Source organism: Chroicocephalus ridibundus, chromosome 1 (genome assembly GCF_963924245.1).
Source record: "Chroicocephalus ridibundus chromosome 1, bChrRid1.1, whole genome shotgun sequence".
In the NCBI taxonomy this organism is placed as follows: domain Eukaryota; kingdom Metazoa; phylum Chordata; class Aves; order Charadriiformes; family Laridae; genus Chroicocephalus; species Chroicocephalus ridibundus.
In genome coordinates, this window is record NC_086284.1 from 14073529 (window position 1) to 14089924 (window position 16396).

General features: G+C 44.1%; 1 protein-coding gene across 1 annotated transcript in view; it reads right to left on the bottom strand.

Moving 5' to 3' along the window:
• Window positions 1-15241, bottom strand: part of SLC36A4 (solute carrier family 36 member 4) — a 109274-nt gene extending 94033 nt beyond the window's left edge. The window contains exons 1-3 of the mRNA XM_063329118.1: window positions 14998-15241; window positions 1834-1957; window positions 943-1033 (exon numbers count right to left, since the gene is read on the bottom strand). Of these exons, the coding sequence (XP_063185188.1) occupies window positions 943-1033; window positions 1834-1957; window positions 14998-15121 (339 nt within the window). The 5' untranslated portion in view covers window positions 15122-15241. The remainder of the gene's footprint in view (window positions 1-942; window positions 1034-1833; window positions 1958-14997) is intronic.
• Between the last annotated feature and the right edge of the window lie 1155 nt (window positions 15242-16396).

The following is a 16396-nucleotide window of genomic DNA, read 5'->3' on the forward strand; positions in this document are numbered from 1 at the left end:
GCTACTCAGGGACGATCAAGCCATAAAAACCAAGCGGGTATGAACAACTTTATTCCTCTAACAGCTGCATTAAGATATTTGCCAAAAAAATTTGTCAAGAGAGAAGACTGCTTATACTGCAGAATTCAAAACAATGGTTTCAACCACTTTACAGTGGCAATGACAATAAAAGTTTCTTTCCCTTACATTAGTAGACTTGATGACCTGCAGTACTAAAAAAGGAAAAATGCCCAAACCACACAACTTCTACTTTTACAAGTTATAGATAATTTTCAAATTAAATAATTTCAGAGTAGAAGTCTGACCAAATGTTTTCACAGAAGGCACTGGCTTTTCACGTGTAACTTTCGTTCTTAAACTGAACACGCTGTAATACAGAATTACAGGATTACTTAGTCATAAGGTGAAAATTTCACTTGATTAAATTTACCCTGCCTTAGGAAATGCATTCCTCGTTACCGGTATAAACAAGTTGTGCTATACCCTGTTTCTGCAGAAACACAAGATCAATTTAACAAGCTGATGTTGCATCCTAGGACACGCGATCTGTCCCTAGAGCAGTTCGGACAAAGATAAGACAATCCCATAATAACAATTCCCATGAGACATCATAGGAGGCCCAGTGAGTCAAAACCTTTCTTTTTTATGACAAAGCTTTTGTTTTCACCAGAAAAACACCTCGGCTAAGCAAAAATACAACACATGCTATAAGGTCTTCAGGGTGGCGTAGTAATTTAAATAAAAAATAAATAAAAAAACCCAACTCAATCTTCAGTACTAACTTCACCAGACTAAAGAGGAAAAATAGAACACAACTCTGTTGAAGTCGGTAGTGACAAAAAAAAAAAAAGTATCGAGATTTCAGTTTTTCAGGCTCAGACACATATCTATAGATCTTTCTAGACAATTTTTCTAATCCATGAAAAATAACTGAATTCTTACCACAATGCCAGCATTTTTTATCGCAAGTGGAAGACCAAGAAGCCCAGTTCCAATGTTTCCCTTGAGGAGGTGCGTAAGTGTTTGTATAAACCTGAGGATAAACATATAAAAAGTCACATTGGAATTACACTGAGATGGGGGAGGCAGGAGGGAGAGGGGGAGGAAAAAAAAAAAAAAAAAAGAAAAACCAAAACCACACCCTCTGTCATTTATTAATAAAGGGATAAATTGTGAGCTTCAGCTACTTTAGGGTAGTGCAGCTACTTTAAAGAATATCCAGCACATTCAAATAATGTTCTTATTCATCTCTACATGTGAGCTCCCTCGACCAGAACATACAAGTCTGATCTTCAGTTCCTTCCGCCAGCTTCTGAAAGGTTATTTTCTGTGCAATTTCATTGCCGTTTTGCCTCAGAGTCAAAATTATCAAGTTTCATCAGCGCTATTTTAGAATCAATAACGCTCAAAACAGTTACCAGCTGCAAATCACAAGTCTGACAGCCAAAGCTTTATCAAAAGGAAAAAACACCTTTACAAGTTCTTCTAGTTAAAACTTTAAACAAACTTCCCAAAGTCTTCTGAAGTTTCTTTACAAAAAAAATAAGTCAATCAAGACCTCCTTTAAATAGTGCTTAGATGTTCAGTAACCCAAGCACTTTACAAATGGGCACCCCTGGAATATTTTACAGCCAGTACACTGTTAGCTTCCAAAGAACAGAGAACTTACTCAAAACGGGCTACTTTTTGGCAGAACTATGCAAAGTCCTGATGTATAACCACAAAACTGCACTGCGGGTGCAGAAAAGCCCTTACAAGTTCAGTAAACTCCTCATGAGAAACAAGTCCGAGGCAACAAATTTTAACAAGCTGCTAATTAAGAGCAATACATACGTAATGCCTTCTTCATTATCAAGCTGGTAATGCTTCTCAACCGGCAGGAAATTATTTTCACGCTCTTCATCTGAGAGGCCATCCGAATTTTGTTCTTCAATTAAAGGCTTCATTACTTCCATGTCTGTCCAACAGAGTTAACACTACCTTAGCGTTAGAAACGATCTCATAGTTTAGAAGTAAAACATGACTCAAACTTCCCGTGCTTTTTACATGTCTTACTAACGACAAAGCTGATTTAGGAAGATAGATATGTACAGCACAAGTTTGCTCAAGAAATTCTCTCCCTTTAAAGTGGCACACCATCTCATTATTATCATGGCCAAACCCTCCAGTTTTTCATCATAAAACCCAACTTTTTAATCACCAAAATGTTGATGTTTAGATCATTTTGCAAGCTAATCCAACACAGAGTAAAACAGAGAAGTCCTCTGTTGTTACAAAAAGATCCAATTCATCTTACCCACCATTAGCTACTGCAAAACCAAGCATTTAGTCTACTCTTATCGGTGGTGGACAAGGATTGGTGGACAATATGATTCTATGATTCTAAGGGCACCCCCCCAGTCACCCCATCCTCAAATGGATGGGTAAGACATGTACCACGTGAGATCTCTCCAGTCACTGGCGAGAGAGCCAAGATGATGGACTTCGGCTGCACGCTTTGAAAGCTGCAATTTCATGAGCCTTTTAAAAGCCGCATAAACTACCACCACTGTCGACGAACGCAATTCCACCATCCAGCTAAATAACAGTGCCAAGAAACAGCAAGCAGCCAGCGGTGAACAAAATTGCCTTTCAGGCAAAACTAACAGCTCACGCCAGTTTAATGTTGATTAAATTACAAACAATTTTAAACTACTACAGTTAAGCAAAACAAATCATACCAAGACCAACAAGATTATTTATCTTACAGCACGTTTTATGAATGGATACTGTAGTAGGCAAGTGTATGTCTCAACTTCCATCATTTTCACCGAAAAAAAAAAAGAAATCCCCTGTGATTTTAGCATTTTCTATTTTAAAAAAAAATTACTGAGTCATTTTTGAGTGTGCAAGAGCACACCCTGCTGAACTGTTACATTATTTACGGAACCCAAAACAGTGAAGAATACCGCAAAAGACATTAGCTACATCAAAAAAATTATTCACTATTCAGGAAGAAAAAAAACATTTCATCGTTTGTGTGAACATTAGATACCTTAACCACACTAAGCTTATTTATTTTGTGAGAAAAATATAGATGCTAACTGAATACCTGTGAAACCTGTAACACCGGTGAGATTGTAGATGCATTTTAAAGAAGGTATGGACAACCGACATCTTTAAAGTACACAGTGGTTTAGGAACCTGCCAAATACGAGTTTTGTTTGGGGGAGTTATTATGGTCAATCTGATAAAAATTACTACTCAATTTGAAAACAAGATACACACACAAAACCAGACAGGAAATACAGAACATACTGAAAATCAGGCATCGTAATGGGTTTGCATGGCAAGGTTTGGCAGTGGGGGCAGCTATAGGGGTGGCTGTAGAAGGTTGTGAGAAGATGCCACAAGCTTCCCCCATGTCCAATGAAGCCAGTTCCAGCTGGCACCAAGATGGACCCGCCACAGGCTAAGGCTGAGCCCATCAGCGACGGTGGTAGCACCTCCAGGATAACATAGTTAAGAAGGAGGAAAAATCCTGCTGTATAACTACTGCCAGGGGAGAAGAGAGAATATGTGACAACAGCTCTGCAGACACCAACGCCAGTGAAGGAGGGGGAGGAGGTGCTCCGGGTGCCAGAGCAGAGATTCCCCTGCAGCCCATGGTGAACACCGCGGTGAGGTGGGCTGTTCCTCTGCAGCCCAAGGAGGTCCACAGTGGAGCAGAGATCCACTTGCAGCCCGTGGAGGACCTCACACCAGAGCAGGTGGATGACCGAAGGAGGCTGTGACCCATGGAGAGCCTGCCCTGGAGCAGGCTCCTGGGAAGATCTGTGGACCCATAGAGAGAGGAGCCCACGCTGGAGCTGGTTTGCTGGCAGGACTCGTGACCCTGTGGGAGACCCACACTGGAGCAGTCTGCTCTGAAGGACTGCACCCCACAGAAAGGACCCACACTAGAACAGTTTGGGAAGAACTGCAGCCCATGGGAAGGGCCTGCATTGGAGAAGAACATGGAGAACTGCCTCCCGTGGAAGGGACCCCATGCTGGAGCAGGGGAAGAGTGTGAGGGGGAAGGAGCAGCAAAGACGACGTGTGATGAACTGACCACAGCCCCCATTCCCCTGCATTGCTCAGGGGGAGGAGGTAGAGAACTCAGGAGTGAACTTGAGCCCTGGAAGAAGGGAGGGGTGGGGGAAGGTGCTTTTTTAGATTTGTTCTTACTTCTCCTGCTGGAGAATTGGCAATAAATTAAATTTATTTCCCCAAGTCAAGTCTGTTTGACAGTAATTGGTGAGTGATTTCTCCCCCTCCTTATTGCGACCCACGAGCCTTTCATTATATTTCCTCCCCTGTGCAGCTGAGGAGGGCAGTAACAGGGCAGCTCTGGTGGGCACCTGGCGTCCAGCCAGCATCAACCCACCGCAGCCATTCAACAAATCATTAAGGTTTTTATGAAACCTCAAAGATGTCTAACCCATCAGCAGGACCCTGAAGCCAATCCTAAGCAAGAGGAACTTAAAAGAAAAACTGTAGAACAAGTGTAATCTTATCTTATAAAGCAGAAGGCAGCCTATGCAGGTAGTTAAAATTAAAAGCATATGGGTCAAACTCTCCTGACAACAGCAAAGGAACACCTGAATTTTGTGTCATTGAAAGCCAGTAATGAAAGTGCTTGACAGTCAGACTGGCAAAATGCACTGAATTTTTCTGGGTTCTGCTCTGGCAGGAAAATAAAATAGCAGCTATTTAGAAACTAATGCATAGCACCTATGTAAATTCTAGGTTGTATCATTAAAAAAAAAAAAAGTTTCTTCCCTGTGTACACTAGAGAGGTACACAATTCAGTTCTTATTTTCCACTCTACCACTTAAAATAAATAGAACAAAAATGGTTACCATACTCTTACTAGACTCTTCACCAAGATGACCTGGAAATGCATACGTTCACCCTCACGGAGCGAACTTTAATCTGGAACTCGCCTTCCTTGCTTTCAGGATCTTCAGCTTCATCATCCATTGTCACTGCAGCCAAGGCTGCCATCCATCTTCTTCCATATTCATGAGTAGCAGAAACAGAAACGCATTTTCCCTATTTGGCTCATTAAGCACTTGCATGAAAGAAGTCATCCTACAAGCGCTCCAGAAAAATCCTCAACTCCTTGGACCCTGTCGCGTTGCCTCCCTAGGAAGTATTAGATGGTAAGAGTCCCCCATGAGAGCTGTGACCTGTGAACAGAAGGCTTCTTCCAGTTGTTTAAAGAAGGCTTCATCCACCTCTTCTTCCTGGCCTGGTGGTCTGCAGCAGACACTCACCTTTCCATCCCCATGGTTGGCCTTATCTTGAGCCATAAGATCATTTGTCCCACACAGCAGTTGAGTGAATATGACAAAAAGCAAAGCATTTTTGGATGTAAGAATTAGTGGAATAGAAGGAAGATTATATGCAGGTCAGACGATACATTCTGTCCTGATTTATTTAAATTCACTGTATTTGCCACGGAAGACCAAGAAGAACAGGACGACAGATAACCCATGGAATGGATTATATGCTGTCTTTCCAGACTGAACCATCAAAGCGAAGCCAGACTCTTCACCTGTGAGACTGAATGCCTGACCACTACCCCTTTTCTTCATCTTTTTCTCGTTTGACTTGTATCTTGATCTTCGTTCAGGAGCAATATGATGGCAGTAACGAAAACATAAGCATTCTCAAAGGGACAGGAAGAAAGCTCCCACGGAAAGATTTACACCAGTGATCCACTCCAAAAAGCCAGCCCTCCCTCAGTTCATTAGCCTGTTCCTGCCTCTCCATCCTTTACGCTATGTCCTTGTTTATTTAAATTCTTAAGTCCCTTCATGCATCACCACTTCCAATATATCAATTCTTGGGGGCAAAAAAACCCCTTGCCCTCTGAAGTACCAGTAACCACTGTGCTTTTCAGGGACACCTCCTGGAGAAACCGCAGGACACTTGGGTGGTAGACTACTACCCTGCCTGCTACTGGTAATGGTTAACTTGAGTTTTAAGGAGATGCATTTTTAAGAATTATCTTTCACATAGAATTTTCACCATAACATTTACTCCTCGAGATTGCAACCAATCATGTGACCCACTATACTGACTCAAAAGAATCATAACCAGCTTCTCCACCAAAAGAGGTTATATGCAAAGTTTTCTAGTCCATACCTGTAGACGATATACACTTTTAAAGGTTTACGATGTAAAGATCATCTACTGCAACCCCCCCAGCCATTGGCAGGGACATCCTTCACTAGACCAGGCTGCTCAAAGCCCCATCCAACCTGGCCTTGAATACTTCCAGGGATGGGGCATCCACAGCTTCTCTGGGAAACCTGTGCCAGTGTCTCACCACCCTCATCAAAAAAAATACATTCTTCCTTATGTCCAATCTAAATCTACCCTCTTTCAGTTTAAAACCCTTGTCCCTTCTCCTGTCACTACATGCCCTGGTAAAAAGTCTATCTCCATCTTTCTTATAAGCCCCCCTTTAAGTACTGAAAGGCCGCAATAAGGTCTCCCCAGAGCCTTCTCTTCTCCAGGCTGAACAACACCAACTCTCTCAGCCTGTCCTCAGAAGAGAGGTGGTCCAGCCCTCAGATCATCTTCATGGCCCTCCTCTGGACTCAATCTAACAGGTCCATGTTCTTCCTTCTGGGGGCCCTAGAGCTGGCCCCAGTACTCCAGGTGGGGTCTCACGAATGCTGAGTAGAGGAAGATCACATACAGTGGCAATTTTATACCATTTCCTAAGCTAGCAGCAGTATCATAACAGTCCTTTTCTAAAATTTGCCGGAGGAAAGATTTTGCATTTCCAATCACATACTGCTGGAACACAGTGAGTACAAGTTCCCCTTCATAAGCAAAAACTATTGCTATGCATGAGTCACACCCAGTAACCTTTACCGGCCTTGAATTTTTGCAATGGAATATTTTGTCCTCATGCTATTTCTTGAGCTTTCACTTACATGATTTCTGATATAAATGATCTTCAAGCATGGACAACTTTTACAATATTTTCTTCTTTTTCCGTTTCTTCATTCTCTGCTGGATCCACTAAATTATCTCCATATCAAAATAACACATAGATACTTCAGGTTTGATTGTTTTCACCTTCGTGTGCTTGCCCCATGACATTACATTTCTTCTCAGCCTCGTAACTGTTCGTTTTTTCTGTACACAGTACAAACGTCTATAAAATCTTCTGTGTAACTTCTCCTTATGCCTTTTGGTATATGCTGTTCTGTACCTGAACCTTTCTCCAGACAGTCTCCCATCTCAAGATTCATTGGCAAGATTCAGGAAGACCCACAAAACCGCCAAAAATGACACTGGAGTTCTCTGAACACACACACACCCCCAACCTCACAACTGAGAAAAACAACTGTGAGCATGTGCTCTTGGCATATTTTCTTATTCCAACTTGAGACCACTTCAAGCCTAGCTGTGCTCCTTCATCACTGCAAGGTCTTCCACACTACGCAATCACCTTACCCCAAAAGGAAGGCAACAGTGAATTTAATACAGCCCTCACTATTTTAACTTAAGCCACTTGGGTAAAGTACCTGACCATCCTTTCAGCGAAAAAACAGTGTCTAAATACGTTTATCATAGTGGTTTGAATATTTATTTCCAAGTCTTGGGGAGGTATAAACTACATATTTTTTAGTGTCTATTTCCCCACACCATTCTGCTATTTCCTCAAGTGTCACTTATGCAATAGAACACCCCAATTTCATACTCAATTACCTTCCCACCTGAAAGCCGCGAGCTATCACTGATACCGACAGAAAAGCAATACATCATTAAAAAATACTTACTGCGAAAAACCACACTGAAGTTTTATTTTCAAAGTGTCTTGATGTACAAGGCAACGCCATTTCATACAAAACTTGAGTCCAAACAGACGGAGCCTCCTATTTGAAAGGAGCAGCGGCTCTTCTGCAGTCACTACATGCAAGAACTGAAAGTCTTCTGCACACCTACCACTTTCTGCCACATACATATCATGATTACCTACATTCTGCCTTGAGTACACGTCTCGTTAACCTGCCCATCACCGTTGGTCTACAGGTTGAAATGAATTAAGACTTGATGGTCAATAAAAGTTAATAGGATGGCAGGATTTCAGCCATTTCTTTAAATGTGCTTCTTTCAAACACAGCTAAGCAGAAGCAGCCAGACAATATTCATGCGCCAAGCTGGTAAGTGTCAAAACAATGTTTTTACAGGGAATTTCCTTATGTGAAGAATGCAGCACCAGCTGTTCCAGCGAGAAGGAAGATTTCACCTTACCCAAATGTTGAAAATGGGTCTATTTGACCACAGAGAAAGAAGGCAATTTTCCCCAAATGTCCCACTAAAAAACTTTTTAAAGTTGCATTCAATTAAAACAAACATCTTGTATACGTTTCTTTTTACAGATACAGTCTTTGCCAACCTTCACTGCACAGTATTTGCATTGTGTAACTGGTTTTATTGCTATTAGTTTACCACACTGCGGTACTTCTAAAACGCTGACCAAATTGACAGTCCTTAAAGGAAGAAAGTTCATCTAATGCATCTCAAAAATACAGCCAGGCCTTCCAAAGCTCCAAGACTACTGCCATCAGCTTTTCTCTGAGGTGGTAGCTGGTCACAACAGCAGCAAAATTGCGCACAGAATTGCAAACCAGAGCACAGTAGGAGACTTAATTAATTATCTTCTATGACTGGCTTTTTTTACCAGATCAAAGGCATTTATTTTAACCCAGTTATTAGGCAGACATTCACTTGTCTGAGTACATGCCTGGAAACAAAGAAATTCTTTTTTAAAAAACAAGATTCACAGCAACAAATTTGAACTTAATATAGACAACAATAAAGAAAAACATTACTATTGTTAAATATACTACCCCATACAACACAAATGGAAGTTACACATCCTTTATGTGTATAGGTCATAGTAGATCATTGAGAAGTTTTGTTTACTGCTACAGACTAAATCTCTTGCCTCTAAAATATATTTGCAGGTCAGCAGAACAAACAGTAGAAATCCAAGACGACTTCCGAAGAAACTAAATCCAGAGTGAAAGAATCTGATTTTAGACCAAGCACCCAGTAGAACACTGTGCCTGTAAGACTCCACAGAACAATAACCCTTTAAAACCTACATCCATTTATTTACATTTTTTGTCTTGTGGGACCAGAATACAACAGTACCTTGAAATCTCTTCAAGTGTCCTTTAGCATACCAGTACTGGGCAACAGATACGGAGGGAACTGGAGTAGATTAGGTTCACTATTTACCCATGTTCTCAGAAATAGCTGAAATTAGACCTCAAAATATCTGCTTCCTAACTGTACACTCAGGCTGGCAGTTCGCTGATCTATTCTAACATGATAGCTCATTTGAGAACAAATTCTCTATAAGAGTTTTAAAACACAGGTAATAGCAATCAGAACCAACTCATATTGTGATATCATAGAATGGTTTGGATTGGAAGGGACCGTAAAGATCATCTAGTTCCACCAACCCCCCTGCCATGGGCAGGGACACCTCCCGCAAGACCGGGTTGCTCAAAGCCCCATCCAGCCTGGCCTTGAACACTTCCAGGGATGGGGCATCCACAGCTTCTCTGGGCAACCTGTGCCAGTGTCTCACCACCCTCATAGAAAAAAAAAAAATATTCTTCCTAATGTCCAATCTAAATCTACCCTCTTTCAGATTAAAACCCTTGTCCCTTCTCCTATCACTGCACTCCCTCATACAGAGTCCCCCCCAGTCCTTCCTGTAGGCTCCCTTTAAGTACTGGAAGGCCATTATAAGGTCTCCACGGAGCCTCCTCTTCTCTAGGCTGAACAACCCCAACTCTCTCAGCCTGTCTTCACAGGAGAGGTGCTCCAGCCCTCCTGATCATTTCCAAGCCCTCCTACTGACTCACTCCAACAGTTCCGTGTCCTTCTTGTGTTGGGGGCCCCAGAGTTGGACACAGTACTCCAGGTGGGGTCCCACGAGAGCAGAGTAGAGAGGCAGAATCACCTCCCTCAACCTGCTGGCCATGCTTCTTTTGATGCAGCCCAGGATGCGGTTGGTTTTCTCTTTGATGCTGGCTCATGATGAGCTTCATATCAACCTGCACCCCCAAGTCCTTCTCCTTAGGGCTGCTCTCAACCCATTCTCTGCTGAGCCTGTATTTGTGCTTGGGATTGCCGTGACCTAGCTGCAGGACCTTGTACTTGGCCTGGTTGAACTTCATAAGGTTTGCACAGGCCCTCCTCTCAAGCCTGTCCAGGTCCCTCTGGATGGCATCCCTTCCCTCTAGTATGTCAACTGTGCCACACAGCTTGGTGTTGTCAGCAAACTTGCTGAGGGTGCACTCAATCCCACTGTCCATGTCACCAACAAAGATGGCAAACAGCAATGTTCCCAGTATCAATCCCTGAGGAACATCACTCATCACTGGTCCCCACTTGGACATCGAGCCATTGACCGCAACTCTCTGAGTGCGGCCACCCAGCCAATTCTTCATCCACTGAGTGGTTCATCCACCAAATCTACGTCTCTCAAATTTAGAGACGAGGATGTCATGCGGGACAGTGCCAAATGTCTTACACAAGTCCAGGTAGATGACATCAGTTGCTCTTCCCTTATCCACCAATGCTGTAACCCCGTCATAGAATGCCACCAAATTTGTCAGACATGACTTGCCCTCGGTGAAGTCATGTTGGCTGTCACCAATCTCCTCCTTATTTCCCATGTGTCTTAGCATAGTTTCCAGCAGGATCTGCTCCATGATCTTGCTGAGCACAGAGGTGAGACTGACTGGTCTGTAGTTCCCCAGGTCTTCCTTTTTGATTCTTTTCCAGTTAGTTGGAACTTCACTGGACTACCATGACTTCTTAAATACGATAAATATGATGGATAGTGTCTTAGCAACTTTATCCGCCAGTTTCCCCACGACCCACAGATGCATCTGATCAGGTCCCATAGATTTGTGAACCTTCAGGTTCCTTAGATGGTCTCAAACCTGGTCTTCTCCTACAGCGAGCTGTTCATCATTCTCACAGTCTTACCTACAAGTTCCACTGAAACGCTGCATTATATAAAATAGTCCAACAATGCTATTTGGTCACTATTGCAGTGACACTACAAGCATGACTACATGCTCTCAACTTGCCTGTTTTCCCATCATTCCTCCTTTATCCCATGACTGGTGTATAGCTTTGGTCTGAAACATGTGAAACTGTTAACAGTAATGGTACTGGGACATGATACAAAGTTCAGACCATGCAACTCTCTAAGCGTGGGATTTTGTTTGATAGTAGATCTCTACTGTTGGAATACTGTGGCTTTGTCCCTACTGCACAGTCCATACTCACACTGACATCCAGATTTGTGTAACATCCAAATTTAATGGATCCAAACTTGTGGTCTAGAGCAAGGCACCAGGCAAAAAAGCTTGAGCTTTCTCTGCCCCATAAAGCAGTTATGTACTCAGAAAGTAGAAGAGCAAGTCTTTGCATACGTGGACCTAGCCTGAAATTAACTATGCTGGCAAGTGCATTTCAACTTCTCACCAAATTACTGCTGCAACGTTAAACGGATTCCTTAACCCACTGGAGAGATAAATCACTGATTCATTACAGCTACACACCACACTATAATCATGCATAAATGTCAGCACTGTATTTTCAAAGGCCTCTGAAGAATTTCAATCACCAGTCAACCACTAGTTACATAGCGAGATTAAATCTGTAGCGTTTAAATTGTTATGACCAGTATTTCCAGTTTTGTATCTTCAAGTGTATTTTTCTGTATCTTAGAATTTGCTGGTGTCTTGTCAACATCTATGGACATACCGCCAAAGAAACCTTTGAACTGTTATTAAACGTACTTAATTCTAAAGCTTTTCTAGCACACTCAAGTAATCTTTTGGTTCAAAAGCTCTGCAAAGAAATGAATTGTTACCGAGAACTTTAGTTAATTTTTCTATACTGCTCAAGCAATTAACAATTCCAAAACTAACTGAACCTCTTAGCACCACAAGGGATAAAACTAATCTCCATCGTTTTTATTTTATGGGTGAAAGAGAGGCAAAAGGATGAAGCAGTTTGCCAGGGCTGCACAGCAAGTTAAAAGCAAAGGAGATACTAAACACAAAGCCAAATGCAATCTCCCATTGTTCCTTCAGAGGTCACCTCCCAGACAAACTCCTATCTAAAACCCCTTTTCCAAATCCAATTTAGCAATATGATCTGTTTTTTCAACTGGAGGGCTTTGAAGTCAGTGTAACTGAGTAGAACTGGATTTGTCATATTGAAACACAGCACAAGATTCGCAGTCCTGTGAAATGTGTTTATTAAACAGAGGGTGACCCAGTGCTTCTGTAATATGGATACAGATTCAATTTAATAAGCAGCAGTTTTGAGTGCTATATAAGAGAGAAAAATCAGAACCACATAATCTTTACACTAGCCTAAAATGTGGGTTTATGCTAATATTTTCTCATAGGCTATAAAATGCTGTATTCAGGATGCAGAGGGAGCGCCCAGAGCCTCTCTCACCTAACCAAGCCCGTGGCTGCTCCTACGGGACAAGATTAGTGATCGAGTCTCTGAATAGCAGAGCTTTTCAATTCAGCGTTCTGAACCAGGGCTCTCAAGAAAAAATTAGTTACAAAGAAAACATTGTCACTGATTATTTTCAGAATCTGCAGCTGGTTCAGTAAGCAGCTCATCACGTAACCCTCAGTTACTCCCTCAACCACAGAAAGAAATACCTGTTACTCCACTCCCCAAACTTCGGCCTATAAATAACCTTCTCACCATTTCTTCAGAAGGCAATAAACTGTAAAATAGAGCATTGTCCACCAAACACACGTGGACCTGGCAGGATCTGCCACGTTACTCAGTCACGCGCTTCCACAACCGCCAAAGAAATTACAGATCACCGCAAAGTGACTATGAATGGTAGTGATATAAGCGTGCTTGTCCAAACTGACAAACTTCTGTAACTTTATCTAGTTCAAGGGGGAGCTAACAGGTAATGTCATTCAACCATACACAAGTCTTTTTATCTTCCTTTTTATCTTCCCTTTTTATCTTCCTCTACCACAATTCCTACTGAACGCAAGAGACGTAGAACAAACCAACCCCCTCAGCCTAAAATATATTTTCCAGAATGAAAATTAAAAAGGAAAACGCGCTTGGTTTAAAAGTTCCTATTAAATACTAAAAATTACATTTTCCGGAACAGTTAAAAAAGTTTGTTTTTCAAGAAACACAGAACTGTAGGAGTTGGAAGGGACTTTAGGAGATCATCTAGTCCAATGCCCCTGCCAAAGCCGGTTCACTCAGAGCAGGTTGCACAAGAAAGTGTCCGGATGGCTTTTCAGCATGTCCAGAGAAGGACACTCCACAACCTCTCTGGGCTTCAAAGATATGCTTAGTGCAGTTATTTGAATCACCATTTTTCTTTGGAAAAATATATCTTTGTGTCATTTATTTCTCTCCATTACAGAATGTAACTTAATAAAGTAGATTTATTCTGTTTTATGGTAAGACTTTATTAATCCTGAGAATGGTTATTTCTAAACAAATGTTGAAAGTCAATAATGCCACTCAGTAAGCAGGAAAAACTGTTTGCTTTTGCATCGTAACTGTCAAATCCAGAAGGCTAATAAAAGACACTTGAGTCATTAAACCAAAGCAGACACAGGTCTCCATAGTTTATTACACACTTTCAGAGGAGCACTTTTACCCCAACCCACAATGGCCGATTTATTTAGAAAGATATTAAATAATCCACTGTCCTGTCTAGACCAAGCTACACATTCCTACACAATTAACGCTCTTTCAAGTGATGACACGTCAGTAGGATTTACAATTTTAAGTATTCAATAGGACCAAACCATTTAAAGCACTTCTGAAACCTTATGAAGTGTTTATGTGCATTTTTAAACAGTTAATCCCATAAAAAAAATCTGGTTTTAAGGGTTCTGACAAACAAACTCTGGCAAATCTGTGCACCTGAACCACAAAACCCTAAAATTTCTTTCTGCCACCTTCATTCCAGAGTGGCAATCTCTCATTGCAAGATGAATCAGCCTCTGGGACAATAAAATCCGAAGCATATCTGCTTCTCATCATTACCACTGGACAGGACCACTTCTTCAGATTACAGTGCAACACGGCTTTGAAATGAGACTTTCATTCTGCCCAGTCCAGCCCAGCATCAGCTATACTTCATAACTAAACCTGCTAGGAGCTATCTCTCGTCCATCTGTGGAGAGACAGACGAAGAGATGAACGCATATGTGCTCTCACACGCTCAGATTTAAAGGCCTGAAGAGTAATCTGCAATAAATACAGATAATACACCAATACACATACCCCCACACACCCCAAAAAAAAAAAAAAAACCCAAAACACGACCTTTCACCATAAAGCATAGTCTAAGGATGCAAAGAGAAAGTATTTCCTAAACTTCTACGCACGACCGTGACCTCCCAACGAAGCCCAACCCAGCCAGGTGAGACTGACGCCCTCAGAGAACGGCCCCCGCCATGAGGCCCCGCTGTGGGGAGCCCCGGGCCAGGCCTCCCCCTTTGAGGAGACCCCGGCGGGAAGAGAGTCCCCGCCATCCCGGTCCCGCTTCCCTCAGCCCCTCCCGTCCCCAGGTGCCACCGGGCCGGCTCCGGGGCGCTCAGCCCCCGCCACCCGCCTCCCCGTTCCGGTACGCTGGGGAGGCCCGGGCCCCCGCCTGCCACGGAGGGGGCGGCGAAAGTGAGCCCACCCCTCCCCCGGGTGGGATGGTTCAACCCGCCCGCCCCGCTGCGCCGAGCGCTGCGGCGCATCCCCCCCGGGCCGAACCATTCCGCCCGGAGGGGAGGGGGGTGGGAGGCGGCCGGCCGCTCCTCACACTCACGCCGCCCCCCTGCCCCGCTCTCCACCCCGCGGCGAGCCGCCATCTCGCTGCCCCGCGGCAGCTCCGGCCGCACCGACACGCCTCACCCAGCTCCTCCCTGCCGCTGCCGTCCATCTCCCCGCCGGCTCTCCGCTCGCCCTTCCGCCGATGTGGAGCCGGCCGGCGCGGCGGGACGAGGCGCTGCGCATGCGCGCCGCGGGAGCGAACCATCGACACCCGCCGGAAGGACAAGACCTGCGTGGGCCCGGGCGGGTGTCGGCCCTCCAGGCGGGGCCTGCAGCGGGCGGCCGCGCCCAGCTCCTTGACGCCTGTTGATTTATGTTCTTCAGTGCCCGGGCACAGCAGCCACCCTGTTAAGCACCAGCCCGTTAAAATGCATGAGCCTCTATACGCGAGCAGGGCTTGCTTCTGCATGTGCTGGGCCTCGTGGTGGGTCTCCATTGCTGGAGGTGGCCCCTCGGGCTTCGCTCTCCACAGAGGTTCTTCCCTCAGCCTCCTGGGCACCTCGGCCTGGCCGTACGGGAGCAGGGCTTGCCTCTGCGTGTGCTGGGCCTCGTGGTGGGTCTCCATTGCTGGAGGTGGCCCCTCGGGCCTCGCTCTCCACAGAGGTTCTTCCCTCAGCCTCCTGGGCACCTCGGCCTGGCCGCACGGCTGCAGCCATGCTCAGCTCCCCTGCGATGTGACCGGGGAGCTCCAGCTTCCCCTCACGTTCAACGCTGGGAGAGAGCGGCAGGGTGTGAGGCGAAGCACGCAGCTGGTCCCTCACCATGTGCAACAGCTTATACAGTTATGAAACACTGGGTAATTTGCGTTTGCTTTCCAGTGCTGGAAAACTAACTTGCATCCTTTTTTTTTTTTTTCTTTCTTTCTTCAGAGTCTTTTAGGACCAGCTGCTCTTCGATGGGCATGGGCTGCCTCATGGGAATTAGCATTGCTCCATGGGCCTGCTGCAGCCCCTGCTCTGAGGGCTCCAAAAGCCCTGCCAACATTTGCCGCCCTCTGCAAAGCTGGGGAGCCTGGCTTTGGACTGGACACTGCAAGCATAGAGCCGTAATTAATAGGCAAACATTGAAAACAAGGGTGGGAGTCAAGGGTTCAGCAGAGCTTGGCAGCTTGGCAGTGATTTGTCATTTGGCCTCCTGAAAGTCAGTCAGCTTCAACAAGTTCAAACTGTTTTCCCTATGTGAAACAAGAAATGATTCGTAAAGGGCATTTGTGAGAATAATAGTTAATGATGGACCAACCATTGGAACAAGACAAAGTTACAAATATGAAGTGTTATCTGTAACTAATCACTTCATGTCAAATTACTCCCTGAAACTGATGTTCCACCTTTTGTGGATTCCACAGGAACACTAAGTCTTCTCCGTGCACTCTCGTAGATAAGAATACTATTTCTTAACAGCTTCAGCAATAAGCAAAATAAACGTCAGGGAAATGCAGATAGTGAAACAATGCAAAGCACCGTGGATTTAGAATCACAGA